Source organism: Schistocerca cancellata, chromosome 1 (genome assembly GCF_023864275.1).
Source record: "Schistocerca cancellata isolate TAMUIC-IGC-003103 chromosome 1, iqSchCanc2.1, whole genome shotgun sequence".
NCBI classification, from domain to species: Eukaryota; Metazoa; Arthropoda; class Insecta; order Orthoptera; family Acrididae; genus Schistocerca; species Schistocerca cancellata.
Genome location: NC_064626.1, coordinates 596,706,984 through 596,723,365, shown reverse-complemented (window position 1 = coordinate 596,723,365; position 16,382 = coordinate 596,706,984). Strand labels below are relative to the sequence as shown.

The window sequence follows — 16,382 nt, the reverse complement described above, 5'->3', positions numbered from 1 at the left end:
CACCTTGTATTTTAATTCCACTCCTGAACCTTTCTTTTATTTCCATCATTGCTTCCTCGATGTACAGATTGAAGAGTAGGGGCGAAAGGCTACAGCCTTGTCTTACACCCTTCTTAATACGAGCACTTCGTTCTTGATCGTCCACTCTTATTATTCCCTCTTGGTTGTTGTACATATTGTATATGACCCGTCTCTCCCTATAGCTTACCCCTACTTTTTTCAGAATCTCGAACAGCTTGCACCATTTTATATTGTCGAACGCTTTTTCCAGGTCGACAAATCCTATGAAAGTGTCTTGATTTTTCTTTAGCCTTGCTTCCATTATTAGCCGTAACGTCAGAATTGCCTCTCTCGTCCCTTTACTTTTCCTAAAGCCAAACTGATCGTCACCTAGAGCATTCTCAATTTTCTTTTCCATTCTTCTGTATATTATTCTTGTAAGCAGCTTCGATGCATGAGCTGTTAAGCTGATTGTGCGATAATTCTCGCACTTGTCAGCTCTTGCCGTCTTCGGAATTGCGTGGATGATGCTTTTCCGAAAGTCAGATGGTATATCGCTAGACTCATATATTCTACACACCAACGTGAATAGTCGTTTTGTTGCCACTTCCCCCAATGATTTTAGAAATTCTGATGGAATGTTATCTATCCCTTCTGCCTTATTTGACCGTAAGTCCTCCAAAGCTCTTTTAAATTCGATTCTAACACTGGGTCCCCTATCTCTTCTAAATCGACTCCTGTTTCTTCTTCTATCACATCAGACAAATTTTCACCCTCATAGAGGCTTTCAATGTATTCTTTCCACCTATCTACTCTCTCCTCTGCATTTAACAGTGGAATTCCCGTTGCACTCTTAATGTTACCACCGTTGCTTTTAATGTCACCAAAGGTTGTTTTGACTTTCCTGTATGCTGAGTCTGTCCTTCCGACAATCATATCTTTTTCATTGTCTTCATATTTTTCCTGCAGCCATTTCGTCTTAGCTTCCCTGCACTTCCTATTTATTCCTTTAATGGTAGATTTACCTGTATTTACACTGAAATCTCCAGCAATTATGAAATATTCTACCTTAGGTATTGCATTAATCATTGTCTGCATGCATTCGTAGAATACATGTATTTATTCTCTCTTTCCTTCCTCTGGCGCAAATACAACAGTTATATTCACCAGCTTAACCAATATCTTTTATTTATTAACGTATATGATTGCAGCCATTTTCTATCGGGATTTTTGATCATAACTGCAACTCCAGTTCTTACCTGTTCAGTTCTATTTACTACGCTGTATATAATAATACAAAAATTAATTTCTGACGGGAATTCAGAGTATGGCGTAGGTCATCTTCAATCAGAAAGATTCCAAGCACTTGTAACAAAATGATATTTATTTTAATATGAAGAAATACCCAACATAAATGACGCTTCTTCTTTTGAAATGTCCAGCGCAATGAGACTTTTGAAAATATTACAAGTCCTCCAGAGTATTAAAGTCCTGCGAGACCCGAGTTTCTCGTGGCGTATACAATTTTCAAACAACTTACGGAAATTCAGCGAGGTAATATTTACAACGACCGCCGAAGTTTCGGCGGGAGTACATCCCCGGTTTCAAATTTTTTTTACAATTTATCAGACGGTTTTTTTCATGCTTTTATCAGTACATATTATACATTGGTTTTCTGTGAGTTTTCCTAGGATAAACAATAATCTACAAATTAGAAACGTTTAACAAAAATAGTTGTGCTACATATTTGTGTTGTAATGAAACACATGAAATGTCCATCTGGAGCGTTTGTATTAGCAGTGTTCTTGCAATGAAATACATTCTCAATTATGTTTGTATTTCCATAGTCAAAACCGTTGCATTGCATTGTAAACCACTTTAGTTCGCTTACAAAACGAATTTCCACTATGTATGACTTACAGCATACGAAGACAAATACACAGTTTGCAAAACATGTTAGTATCAAAGATTCTACAATGCAACCATTCAAAGATATGGGATATTTGAGGGGGGAGGAAACATAAATTACTGTTATATTGAAATAGTGTTTTACACTAAATCTAGTTCATTGAATGCAGACATAAAAGATAAATACATGGGATTTTGTGAAATACAGCATTAAAAACTTATTTTATAAAACAATAGAGATACAAGTCTGTGCAAGAAGTGTGTGAATTCGTGTGTGCTATTTGAACATCAATGATTATAATACATTAGAATTTATTAGTATTTAGTGCCATCTATAGAACTGACTATTGCAGGTACTTTCAATTTTATTATTAGTATTTAATGCCATATATAGCACCAACTATTGTAGGTATATACAATATTATAAGATGTGTTACTAGACCTGCTGATAGGTGCAAAAATATTATTTATATTGGAGCATGGGAAGTAATTTCTGAACGTTTTTCAGGAAAGGTATGTTAGCCAATTCAGTCTGCTCATTAAGGATGTAGTCAGGGGAAGTGCTTTTGTGTGTATGTATTTCTATTTCCTCTAACATATTCATAGTGATTCCTTTTTCTACTGAATGTAATATTTTCGTATTTCTTTCAATGTTCGTCACTGAATGGTTTTCTTCTGCAATGTGGGCTCCAAAGTAGGTTTAATCAAATTTCCAAGCCTTAAGACATCGAGGAGTTATTTCTACCTAATCTCAGAAGTTTTGGGCATGAATCACATTGGAGATTGTATATTCCTAATTTATTGTTAGCAGACAAGCTGATGTTATTTTCCTTCTTTTTTTGGCCTAAATATAGGATAACCATATATATTATTCTGCAGGAGGTTGATTTGTTTTTGACTGAGTGCTGTGTAAAGTGGGGGTCTGTGGAGTTGGGGGTTTTGTTTTTATTTTGTTGTGGAGTTGATCTATTATTACAGAATTATAGCCATTATTCTAGGCAACTATTTTAATTACAATGATTTCATGTTGATATGTGTGATTCATAGGTACTTTTTGCATTCAGTGTACCATGGCTCTGAAATATGGCATTTTGTGTTGGCTAGGATGAGACGAGGAGGTATCAATGCTGACATCTGTGGTGGTGGCTTTCCTGTATGTGCTAAATTGATGTTTGTGGTTAATGTCACAGATTTTAAGGTCAATAAAATGTGTGCTCTTATTTGTTTCATGCTCAACTGTGAATTTAATATTTTTATGCATTTTGCTGTGTCATGTTGCCAATATATCAGTTTCACTGTTTGTACCATCAAAAAGCAGGATAGCGTCATCAAGGTACATTTTGTAGAATGTTATTTTGTTTGTGGTATGCTGAGAGTTGAGAAGTATTTTTATTTTATGTGGTTGGTGTAGATGTCTGCTAATATTCCAACTAAGCTACTGCCCACTGCCAAACCATCATATTGTTGGTAAAACATACTGTTGAAGCTAAAGTAATTGTGCTCCAGGATGAGTGTGAGTGTTGCTATGAATTCATATGTGTGTGCAGTACTAATGTTATTTTACGCAAACAGATTTTTTCTTATAATGTTAATAGTTTATTTAACAGGGATATTTGTGTTGAGATTGACTATGTTAAATGATGCAAATTTAGCTGTGGGTGGGATATTGATCTCTTCAATAGAGGCTATGAGTTCATGTGTGTTGGATATGGTATAGCTATTTTCGAAGGTATGATATTTGGCGATGAGGTCTTTCAGCTTACGGCTTATAAAGTATGCAGGCCTGTTTCTCAAGTTCAATAACAGGCAAATAGAACACCTTCCTTTTTGTAGCATTGGCTGTTCATGTCGTTTTGGTGCTAAGGGATTCATTGTTATACAGCTGCACATTCAATAAAAGGTGACAGTTATTTTTAAGCTTTTGGAATTTAGTTTGGAATTTCATTGTGGTATTGGACATCGTTTCCGTAATGTTGTTATTATGGAAAAAATATAATGTTTTCTCTATATATTCCTTTTCTTATAATATGACAATAAACCTTTAATTATCAGCTTTTACTGTGAGTAATCACTTTCAGACAATTTGCGGACCATTTGATCTTGAAAATTTTTGAAAATATTTTAGTTCAGTGTTTCTGTGCATATTATTTGCTTTTAGATATTTCATTATCAATTTATTTGACTTAAAAGCTATTGCATTTTTCTCACAAGTATCTAGTTGATCTGTGTGACAGCAAGTTTTGTACAGGCTATAAGATTTTTGACACTGACTGTTGTGTTTTGTTGTAAGATTATATTTGAGACCCTTACTTAACAGAGTAAGTTCACTGTTAATGAAATGGCTGTCAGTCATGTTAACTACCCCATCAAAGAATTTGTGTTGGCCTGCTTGCTTATTTTTCACCCAGCCAGAATTGTTAATAGATTTTAAGGCTTCTAATTTCCTCTTCTGTTTACATGAGATTATTTGTTGTTCTTTATTTAATCATGAATGTGTTGGAGGATGTGTGAGAACCGTAAAGGCGAGATGCTGTTTCCTATCTACAGATGCAAGTTGTACATGTGATTGTTCAGGTTTTCATTTTTCTCTCATAATATTGAATGAACCTACAATAGTCAGTATTATACACAGCATAAATACTAATAAATTGTAATGTATTATCATCATTGATGTTCAAATAGCACACAAGAATTCACACACTTCTTGCCCAGACTTTTATCTCTGTTGTTGTTTGATGTAAGTTTGTAGTGCTGTAATTCACAAAATCTGTCTGCATTTAATGCACTATATTTAATGTAAAACATTATTACAATATAACGTTTTTCTTCCCCCTCAAATATGCCACACCTTTGTATGATTGCATTGTTGCATCTTCGATACTCACTTACTTTGCAAACTGCATTTGTTTTCGTATTCTATAAATTAAAACATGTGGTGCACAATGAAAATTCGTTTTGTAAGTGAACTAAAGTAGTTTACAATGCAATGCAACGTTTTTGACTATTGAAATAGAAACATAATTGAGAATGTAATTCATTGCAAGAAAACTGCTACTACAAATGCGTCAGATGGACGTTTCACGTGTTTCAGTACAACACAAACATGGAGCGCAACTATTTTTGTTACACGTTTGTAATTTGTAAATTATTGTTTATATTAGGAACACTCACAGGAAACCAATGTATAATATGTACTGATACAAGCATGAAAGATCCGTCTGGGAAATTGTTCAAAAATTCGAAAATTATAATGGTACTTTTTGGATAAAATAACCTGAAATTAATTTGTGGTTCGTTGCTGTACACCATCAACAATTTATTTTATATATGTGTCACTGTGTGCAACCATGTCTACGTAGGACAAAATTGCATTATTACTTTTTTATTTAAAAGGTACTCACATTCCACCCCCTCCCCCCTGGGTGGAGGAATGGGCTGCCTATTGCTGCTTTGCAACGGTTGATATTTATAAATAAGTTCAGATTAAAATAAGACAGATTCAGATACACGTGATGATGTTTACGGAAAGGACGATATTCTAAATCATAAGCATTATGGTGCAATGTGGACTCCTGGTAACTGAATGGTGATTGAGATTTATGCTTAGATGTGTGGGGCTGCTGATGCCACATCGTATATCAGGGGTTGGCTCCACGGGACACTGAGTGGAGCTGGAGGTGTGGTTGCTGTCTGGGACTCCACTCTTGGTGTAGGTTTGTAGCTGGCGCCTCTTTCACTCTTGTTGCCACACACAAGCGGAAGTCGTCCATCACATATTATTGATGGTTTACATCTTAACGGGCACAGGTTGTGACTGAGGACGCTGGAAAAAATAATTCACTTCCAGATGACATCACTCTCCGCCTCTATCCTTGCTAATTGTCCTAATTCTGTGAAAGTGAGTCCACGACTTTCTTCAGATATTCGAACAACGGAAAAGGCTCCTGCCGGAGCACAAAAAAGGTGAATATGCTCCTATTAAAAGACTGATTGAAATGGGGGTACCAGCTGCCTCATTCTACGTTCCTCAGAACCTGTAAACTTTTTCCCAAAAATTGTGGCATGCCCATATATTTGCGCTCTTTTAGCATGCAGCTCTTCGCTCTCTCCCACTGGCACCCTCGGCTATAACTCACTCACACCCATTCATACCCATTCATTCCGACTTGTCCATTCTCACTCACGCATTCAGTCCAACTGATTGTCATTATCTCTTTGTATCTCTTTGTTAATGTCCCCTGCCTGACAGCCATAGAATTCTTCGTTTTGTCCTACTAATACTGTCTCCTCTTACTGCCACTGCCTCCCTCTTACTCCCTACTCCCTCTTACTACTACTATCTGATTCATGCCTCCCCATTACTGTTGTCTCTTCAATTGTCATTATCTATCTCTTCTCAGTTGTTATTATCACTGGCTCTCACTTCCACTTTTTCCTTTTTCTCTCCGCTGGTGGAATATCTGAAGAAAGTCATGGACTCATCTTTGCAGAATTAAGACAATTAGCAAGGGTAGAGGCCGAGCGTGATGTCATTGTTCCTGTCCCAATGGCGCTGTCTCCTTCACTATTTTCCTAGCACCGTTCTGTCACTGTCAACCATGTTCCACTGCTACTCTCTCTCTCACACAGACACTATCTCCTTTGCCCTTTTTATACCACATCCACTGTCTACTATCTTCCAGTATTTATTACTTTTCTGTCACTTTCTCATTGCCACTGTCTTGTCTCTCAGCATAAAAAAGCGAGAATATGTACGCATACCAAAATTTTTGGGAAAATTCTTAAATGTGCTGAGGAAGGTAGAATGAAGCAATTGGTACCTCACTTCTCTGTCAAAGATTTTTAATAAGCAGGACCATATTCGCTTTCTTCGTGTTCCGAAAGGGTTCTGGTTCCCTTCTCCTCCCTGCTACAGCGTAGAATGTCGCTTATATGAAAAAAATAACTTTGTGGATCTGTAGCGTTTTGACACTTTACATATGTGGAATTGAGATAAAGTAAAACTAATTTTGCAACTCAGACCAGATTTTACGTTTACACAATTTTGATTGCGCTTCTGTACTACAATATGGGGTTCCCAGAACCCTTCTAATGATAATGTGGATACACTATGTGATCAAAACTAGCCGGGCAACCCCACAAACATACGTTTTTCATATTAGATGCAATGTGCTGCCACCTTCAGCCAGGTACTCCGTATCAGCGACCTTAGTAGTCATTAGATATCGTGAGAGAGCAGAATGGGGGACATTCCGTGGAACTCAGGGACTCTGAACGTGGCCAGCTGACTAGGTGTCACTTGTGTCACAAGTCTGTACGCGAGATTTCCACACTCCTAAACATCCCTAGGTCCAGTGCTTCCGATTTGATTGGGAAGTGTAAACGTGAAGGGACACGTACAACACAGAAGCGTACATGCCGACCTCGTCTGTTGACTGACAGAGACTGTCGACAGTTGAAGAGGGTCGTAATAATAGGTAGACATCTATCCAGACGATCACACAGGAATTCCACACTGCATCAGGATCCACTGCAAGTACTATGACAGTTGGGCGGGAGGTGAGAAAACTTGGAATTCATGGTTGAACGGCTGCTCACAAGCCACACATCACGCCGGTAAATGCTAAACGACGCCTCGCTTGGTGTAAGGTGCATATACATTGGACGACTCAACAGTGGAAAAATGTTGTGTGGAGTGTCGAATCACGGTACACAATGTGGCGATCCGATGGCAGGGTGTGGGTATGGCGAAAGCCCGATGAATGCCATTTGCCAGCGCGTGTGGTGCCAACAGTAAAACTCGGAGGCGGTGGTGTTATGGTGTGGTTGTGTTTTTCATTGAGGGGGCTTGCACCGCTTGTTGTTTTGCTTGGCACTATCACAGCACAGGCCTACATTGATGTTTTAAGCACCCTCTTGCTTCCCACTGTTGAAGAGCAATTCGAGGATGGCGATTGCATCTTTCAACACCATCGTGCACCTTTTCATAATGCACGGCCTATGACGAAGTGGTTACACGACAATAACATCCCTGCAATGGACTCGCCTGCACAGAGGCCTTACCTGAATCCTATAGAACAACTTTGGGGTGGTTTGAAATGCCGACTTCGTGTCACGCCTCACCGACCGACATCGCTACTTCTCCTCAGTGTACCACTCCGTGAAGAATGGTCTGCCATTCCCCAAGAAACCTTCCAGCACCTGATTGAACGTATGCCTGCGAGGGTGGAAACTGTCATCAAGGCTAAGGGTGTGCCAACACCAAATTTAATTCCAGCATTACCGATGGAGGGCGCCACGAACTTGTAAGTCATTTTCAGCCAGGTGTCCGGACACTTTTGACCACATAGTGTACTTAACGGCAAATTTCTCCGTGCTACGTCACATTTTGAACTACTTTCTCGTCTTACAACGGAGTTTTACGCGCGTTTTTTACATGTAGAAGTAGGGTTCAAAAATGGTTCAAATGGCTCTGAGCACTATGGGACTCAACATCTTAGGTCCCCTAGAACTTAGAACTACTTAAACCTAACTAACCTAAAGACATCACACACACCCATGCCCGAGGCAGGATTCGAACCTGCGACCGTAGCAGTCCCGCGGTTCCGGACTGCAGCGCCAGAACCGCTAGACTACCGCGGCCGGCTGTAGAAGTAGGGGAACCTTGAACCTTTGTATTTCGAAAACGAATAAAGATATCAAGAGAAGGTTCAGGGTTGATCGAGATAAGTATGTTAGTAAAGTAGTAAAAATTTCAGCCATTTGCTGTACGTGGCTGTTTTGGATTCCGCGACTCGGTTTTACCACCCAAAAACAATATTTTCGATTTTCTCAGGAACCGCCCACGAATTAGTGGTCCCTCCATAAGCCCCTTTAACCGCACCGTAGACCACATCTAGTGCAGAAAGAATCATCCTATTAGCTCCATTTGCCTAAGCAGGAGAAACTGTGTAATATCCTAACTTAGACATAGTTACAGTAAGAGGATCATTCTGTTGAGTATACAAATAGTCTGTAGCTCAAATGCTGTCCAAAACACTTGACCCTACTTACATATCACCAATAGAACCCGACGTATAAGCGCAAGAAAAATCCTGTATTTATAAGCGGCGTTTGGAACCTCGTCACATGCATACCCAGATCCAGCTGGAAGAACTCATGGGTGACTGGATCCATATTGTGGAGATGTTGATACTTTCGTTTCATCACTGTTCTCTGTGATCTCAGACTTCACCTATGGCATTAAGATCGAGCGATTTAGTGGGCCAGACGAGATGCAAAATGGTAGCTGATTGTTCGTCAAACCAGGAACGTTCGCGTGCAGGTCTGTGAAGACTGGAGTTTCCACAGCAGACTCACAATGTATATGACGAGGAAAGCACAAAACTCGGTGACCGGGAATATTAAAATAAGCATCCTGCTCTCTGTAATCTTGATAAGTGGCCCAAGTGAGGGTATAAAATTATCTCAAAACCTAACTGAACAACTTCCGGCTTCAAAAAAATTCTCCACAAACTTCGGTTTAAACGTTTTATTGGGCCTTAGGTGCTCTGACCGCTTCCATCTTTTGAAAATAAGCAGAAATCGCATTTCAAACTAAATACTTCCAGTCAGCTACTGTTCAGTTTCAGTATTCTTTGGTCCAAGAAAGATGTACAACATTCTATATCACTGTGAGCAACGACTTTTGTTAAGTATATGACTTGAAGAGTCCATTGCTTGAAGCAACCTTCGCAATTAAAATGTCACCTCAACCATCTATTTTCAGCACAAAAATCATTAAAATTTAGCCGTTTCGAACGTCAAACCTTTGACATCGGAATGGTTGTACAGGAATCTCTAAAAGCGATCAAAATAAAATACAAATAAGAACAGTAAAATAGCTTGGCCACTTCCCTTGTAATCGTGTCTTCTTGAGATGTCCACGCACCGTCAACTGATAAAACAGACTGATGGGACTGCAAGGGAAGTGACCAAATTGTTTTACTGCTCTTACTTATATTTTAGCTTGACTACTTTAAGTGGTTCTTTTATAAGCAATCACTTTTAGTGTTTGCGCCTTTTCACTTTAAATAGGTGCTTGAGCTGTCATTTTAACTTTGTAATAACCATGATCTAATGTCCATTATGGTCAAAATTAAACTATAAACATCATCATCAAACATTGAAATCGGCGATCGAGGACTCTGTAGATCATGCGCCTATCTCACAATGCTCATCCATAGATGGCCTCCTCCACCTTAACGTTGGTGGGGAGGTTTGCGTATCTCAGTGATCCATTGAGCTATGCTGGTGCGAGCTATGGTCTCGGTAGGGTCACCCATGCCAGATAGGTCAGTTCGTGAGATTACAGATAAAGAGTAGTCCCCCCTTGGGAGTATGTGGGTAGTAACCACATGGGCCCCTTAGCTAAGTCTGACATTACTACTACTTACTTGTGTCAGGCTTCTTCTGTTTTCTTTGCTATCGGCCTCCCATGGCCAACTCTTACTTTTTCGCCCCCGACGGTTTAGGTTTCAAGGCCGGAGGGTGACTCTCATTTTTCTTTTCTATCTCCAACGAAGAGGGCAGGGAAGGCTCTAGAGGCGTGGCGAAGCCAGCTTTCCCAAGGGAGTAAACCCTGAAAGGCAGAACAGTGGCAGTCCCACTACTGGGCTAACACTGCGCAGCGTCTGTAACGCGGTCAGGGGCCATTTTACCCCCAAAGGACTTCACTAATGTGCCTCGGAATAGGATGGAACCCCATAAGTCGAAAACGGCTAGGTACACTGGTTTACCAGATGACACATGGAAAATTAAACTATCTTCGCAATATCCTCTCGGAAACTGCTTGCTCAAGGTTCGCTTGGAAACTGTTTGAGATTGTCCCGAGTTCACTTACGGAGTGGTCTGAAACCCGCTAGTCATCGATAAGGTGCGACATTTGTCTACTGTCCAGGATCTACCAACGACTACTGCTTTTACTTCGTGTTACACGGCTGCGAGTAGTACACGTTCCCTGGAGGACATATTGCACGGGACGCGTTGGTACACCAACAAATCGGGCCGTTTCATTCACAATGAGGCCACGGGGACATCCAAACACGATAGTTTTTCTCTCTCGTTGCATACACATCGACCCATCCCACAGCATTGATTCCATACAACCGACTGTCACATACACCAACTCACTGGCATGACGTCAGCGGTGTAGTGTCACTTAATCGCTTGGTATCAGTTCTGCACTACGAATATTTACAGCACACTGAAATGACCAGTGTGATATCTTAAGAATGTAGCTAATATTCTGCCTGGTGAACTTACTTTTATTGAAGATGTCTGTGTAGGAGAACGTCCAGTCTGACAGGCATTGAGATTTGGAAGCTGTGGTGCTGTGAATGGGGGGCGATAGTGGTACAGGCAGGGGACTCGCGCTGTTGCAGGTGTACTTCCAGCGCGTGCTGTCCAGCAAGTCCGCGGGCCGCGCCCAGGTGCTGTCATACGTGGCCGCCTTCGGCTGCGTCCTCATGGCCATCCCGCCCGTCATCATCGGCGCCATTGCCAAGGCGACACGTGAGTAGCTCGCCTCGTATAGCTTCTAACATATACTGAGTACAGCCTATCTCTTCGCTCTCATAAGTAATGCGAAGAGTTTAACAGCAAGAAGCGACGCCAAATATCGGGTGGTTATAATGAAAGTGCAACTACTCACGGATGTCCAATGTGGGCTGTAACTACAGTATGGCAGCGATACTTGATATATATGTTAATGCATTGATGCGGAACTGATTTAAACTGGAAAAAGTTAGTTCCAGCTGCCTTTATCACTTATTTAACCGATTCTACCAGCATCCCTTTCCTAATCCATTACGTATGGAAACATTCCTACACCGCATCCTTGGATCCACAGCTCTAGTTTTGCACGTTGACTCAGAATTGACAGTAATTTTTTTCCGGCGTAAATCTGTTCCGTATAAACTTATTAAAACGTCTACCACGTTTTGCTGCCATACGATAATCATAGCCCACACTGGATCTCTGTAACGAGCTGCACGTTGATAATAACCACCCGGTATATCACAGCGAAATAAAAACAGAAAAAAATTTAGTTTTGCATGCAGAATGTAACATTTAGAGCATATCGGATATTAAAAAATGAAGGGACTAAATGCCTATCAAGAACCAAGAAGTAAAAGGAGCTGGTGCAGTGAACACTTGCACATTACTTAATTACTTCTGCTTTTAGTGCTTAGTTATACCGATTTTTATTGTTTTGTTTGTGCAGTGCATCTTTCAACCGCAAAATTTGTTTCCAAGTCAGTTCATCAATGTCCCATCACCTTTGATTATGCAAATCGTTTTATAATCATGGTCTTGTGAGCCGAAAAGCAGTTGGCACAGCAAATAGAATTAATTAGACGTTTACGATTGATACAGGGTGGGCAAGCTGAAACTGGCCCGTAAAATCTTTCATGTACCTTAAGACAGGCAACCCAGCTTACATCGTTCGCACCTGTGGCTGATGATGTAAGTTTTTTTCCAGATTTTAATATGCATGAAATATTTGCCGGGCAAGTTTCATTTTTCCCGCTATGTATAACAAAGTTTGTAAGACTCAAAAGAATTTTGGGAATAGAACGACGTCCGGAAGACGTGTAAAAAAGTATATGGTGGTTAAGACTGCAGGAAGATGGCGTAAATGTGGCGTCAGCTGTGTTCAGTATTGTGAAAGTGAGCTGGTCTAAATTCTACTACTGACGAATCATCAAAAAATTAGGGAACGTGAAGACTTATGCCAGTATGCCTAACATGTATCAGATGCCGCAATATCAGCGTATGAAATAGATCTAACAGAGCTGAATTGTTGATCTTCGGGAAATGTATTTCTCGGAACATGATATTTCTGCAACGCCTGTGATAGGAACGTGGAATCAAATGATAAAATACGTTTGTACGCAACGACAAGTGATCAGTGGCACATAAAATAAAATGTCGTGTGACTAGGGCCTCCCGTCGGGTAGACCGTCCGTTTGACGCCACTTCGGCGACTTGCGCGTCGATGGGGATGAAATGATGATGATTAGGACAACACAACACCCAGTCCCTGAACGGAGAAAATCTCCTACCTAGCCTGAAATCAAACCCGGGCCCTGAGAATTCACATTCTGGCCCATGCCCACTTTATACAACACGGGATGACCGTAACTTTATCCGTTTTGCCATAAACGGATTTTGCTACTCTCATAATGTTGGCTCTTCGATGAAACACAGCAACGCTCGTGAGCTAGTTAACATGAGGCCTGAACTGCATCTACGGAAATAATGGAAAGCAAGCCACTGCGTTGGTTTCTAAGTCGAGAAATCACTTAAGACCCCAGAACACAATGGGTTTTCAACACCATCGCTGGCGTGTAGAGCACAAAAAATTTCAAGTCCCATTTTAATCCGTTAAAGATTGCAGTTAACGTGTTTTGTGCAACTGCTATAAGACAGTGCGTTGTTGAGCTTCTTGACGAGCAAATACCAAGTTCTATGGTTTCGAGCAGCGGTGGAAAAAAATGGTTCAAATGGCTCTGAGCACTATGGGACTTAACTTCTGAGGTCATCAGTCCCCTAGAACTTAGAACTACTTAAACCTAACTAACCTAAGAACATCACACACATCCATGCCCGAGGCAGGATTCGAACCTGCGACTGTAGTGGTCGCGCGGTTCCAGACTGTAGCGCCTAGAACCGCTCGGCCACCCCGGCCGGCGCAGCGGTGGAAACCATGTGCATTCAACATTCTAGACAGGAGTACGGCTCCTCGGTTGGGAAACCACGTATGTCATATTTCAGCAGAATAATTCCTGACGACAAGTTGAGAGGAATCTTCCCATACAACGGATCATGGTCTTGCAACAACCTTTGGTGATGCTTTCTGGACTCTCATACATACGGCAAGAAGGAAATTCCTCAGGAAAATATGCTGACTCTCTCCAAACCATAACACAGTGTTTGGGGGCTCTGATTACAGTACGTAATACTTAACACTGAACTAATTTTTTGAAGTTAGAGTCGAGGGGCACGAAAGGGAAGCAGTGGTTGGGAAGGGAGTGAGACAGGTTTGTAACGATCCCCGTTGTTATTCAATCTGTGTATTGCGCAATCAGTAAAGGAAACAAAAGAAAAATTCGGAGTAGGAATTAAAATCGATGGAGAAGAAATAAAAACTTTGAGGTTTGCCGATGGCATTGTAATTCTGTGAGAGACAGCAAAGGACATGGAAGAACAGTTGAACAGAATGAACAGTGTCTTGAAAGGAGCAAAATTCACTTTACCATGGAGATAGAAAAGAACGGGGTATTGCTTTTTCTCGACGTGGAAGTTTACCATAAGCCAGACGGGAAGCTTGGACACAGAGTTTGTAGGAAGCCCACCAACACGGACAGGTACCTGCATGCATCCTCCCACCACCATCCTACGCAAAAGGATGCGGCCCTGCAAATTTTAACCAAGAGAGCCCACAGGATCAACGACGAACACAACCTGCAAGCTGAACTACGGAACCTCAGATCCATTATTAGAGCTAATGGCTAATACGTGAGGACGACTCACAAAACCATGGCGCCGAGGGAGGTGGGCAACAGGGAAATGCAGAACGAAGCACAGAACACTGTCGTGATATCATATGTACAAGGGGTTACTGAAAGTCTGGGCAAAATTCTCCGTCGGGCAGGCATTAAGCCGATTTTTCGTAGGAACAATCAAATAAAAGACATTCTCGGCTCGACGTAAGATACAATTGACAAGATTCATGCCGCCGGAGTTTATGAAATTGGGTGCGAATGTGGACTGGTGTACGTAGGTGAGACTGGGCGTCCAATAAGCACAAAGTTAACTGAACACGAGAGCTATATCCACCTCAAACTATAAAACAAATCATGAACAGTGCAGGATGAAGATTGAATTTCGAGAGGCCCGCGTACTGGCGAAACAGCAGTTTAGTTTGAGGAGGAAGATTAGAGAAGCTATAGAAGTAGCCAAGTGACCCGACAATATGAATATAGAAGACGGGTACCGCCGGCCGCGGTGGTCTAGCGGTTCTAGGCGCTCAGTCCGGAACCGCGCGACTGCTACGGTCGCAGGTTCGAATCCTGCCTCGGGCATGGATGTGTGTGATGTCCTTAGGTTGGTTAGGTTTAAGTAGTTCTAAGTTCTAGGGGACTGATGACCACAAAAGTTGAGTCCCATAGTGCTCAGATCCATTTGAACCATCAATGCAATGATGCTTGAAAAGTGCCAATGCACCATTTGACTGACGCATTTCAATATGTAGGTACAGATGGGAAGCAGTTTTAATGAGTGTTTGTGCTGCCATGTTTCACTATAGTGCCAGTTTATATCCCCATAGATATTTTCATGATAATAAGAGAGCATGTGACAGCAGTAACAGTTGCAGTATGTCTTTGGTAAGTTCTTAATTTCCTGAGCTCTAAAAGAAGTTTTGTTGTTATGTTAAATCGTAAGCGAATTGAGGCTATTAGTTCAGGCACTTTGACGCCATAATGGCATCGAAACGGAGGACGACACAGAGAAGGTCGAAATACGAAACGCCTTTCTCGAAATATGTTTTACTGAGGAAGCTCACTCTGTAGTTCCTGCTTGAAATTATCGCACGAACATCAGAAAGACGTAGAAAAACTGCACAATAGGCATCAAGATGGGTTCCGAAAACATGAACTTTGAAACCCATCTTGCTCTCTCCGTCCGCGAGACCCAAAACAGTAAAAATCGGCACTAGGTGGCTGCCGCTTTCCTCGCCATTTTGGAAGCCGTTCGATACAGTTCCGTACAGACCCTTGTGAACAAAATAAGAGAGTACGAAATACCAGGTGAACTAAGTGGACTGAAGAGATTGTGCTTAGACGCAACACAGAGTGTCATTCTCAACTGAGAGAGGTCTTCAGTCATACAAAAGGAATATCAAGCTACCGCAACTGTAGGGTCATTACTTTTCACAATACATATAAACGACCTATTGAATGAAGCCCTATGATACTATTCGCTGATGATAATGTTGTATACAGAGAAGTCTACTTCCGCCGGAGGTTCGAATCCTCCCTCGGGCATGTGTGTGTGCTGTTCTCAGCATAAGTTAGTTTTAGTTTAAGTAGTGTGTAAGTCTAGGGACCGATGACATCAGCAGTTTGGTCCCTTAGGAATTCACACACATTTCAACATTTAGAGAAGTCTAAATGCTCGAAAGTTGAGGCGAAATGTAACAAGACATGCAGAGGATCAGAGCATCGTGTAGGGGTAGGCAAGTGACAGTCAACATAAGCAGATGTTTCGTACTGCGCACAAACAGGCAAAAAGACTCATTATTGTATGACTACATTTCCATAAAACGTGTTGGAATACGCGTAAGGAGCGATTAAAAGAAAAAATTTGCGCATAGAAGTAATCGAAGGTAAGGTACACTTCAGACTGAGGTTCATCGGAAAACGCAGGAA

At 41.2% G+C, this 16,382-nt stretch overlaps 1 protein-coding gene across 1 annotated transcript in view; it reads left to right on the top strand.

The window, feature by feature from the left end:
* The window catches only part of LOC126182131 (high-affinity choline transporter 1), a 337,466-nt gene that overhangs the window by 273,560 nt on the left and 47,524 nt on the right, over positions 1-16,382 (top strand). The window contains exon 8 of the mRNA XM_049924826.1: positions 11,331-11,460. Within this exon, the coding sequence (XP_049780783.1) occupies positions 11,331-11,460 (130 nt within the window). The remainder of the gene's footprint in view (positions 1-11,330; positions 11,461-16,382) is intronic.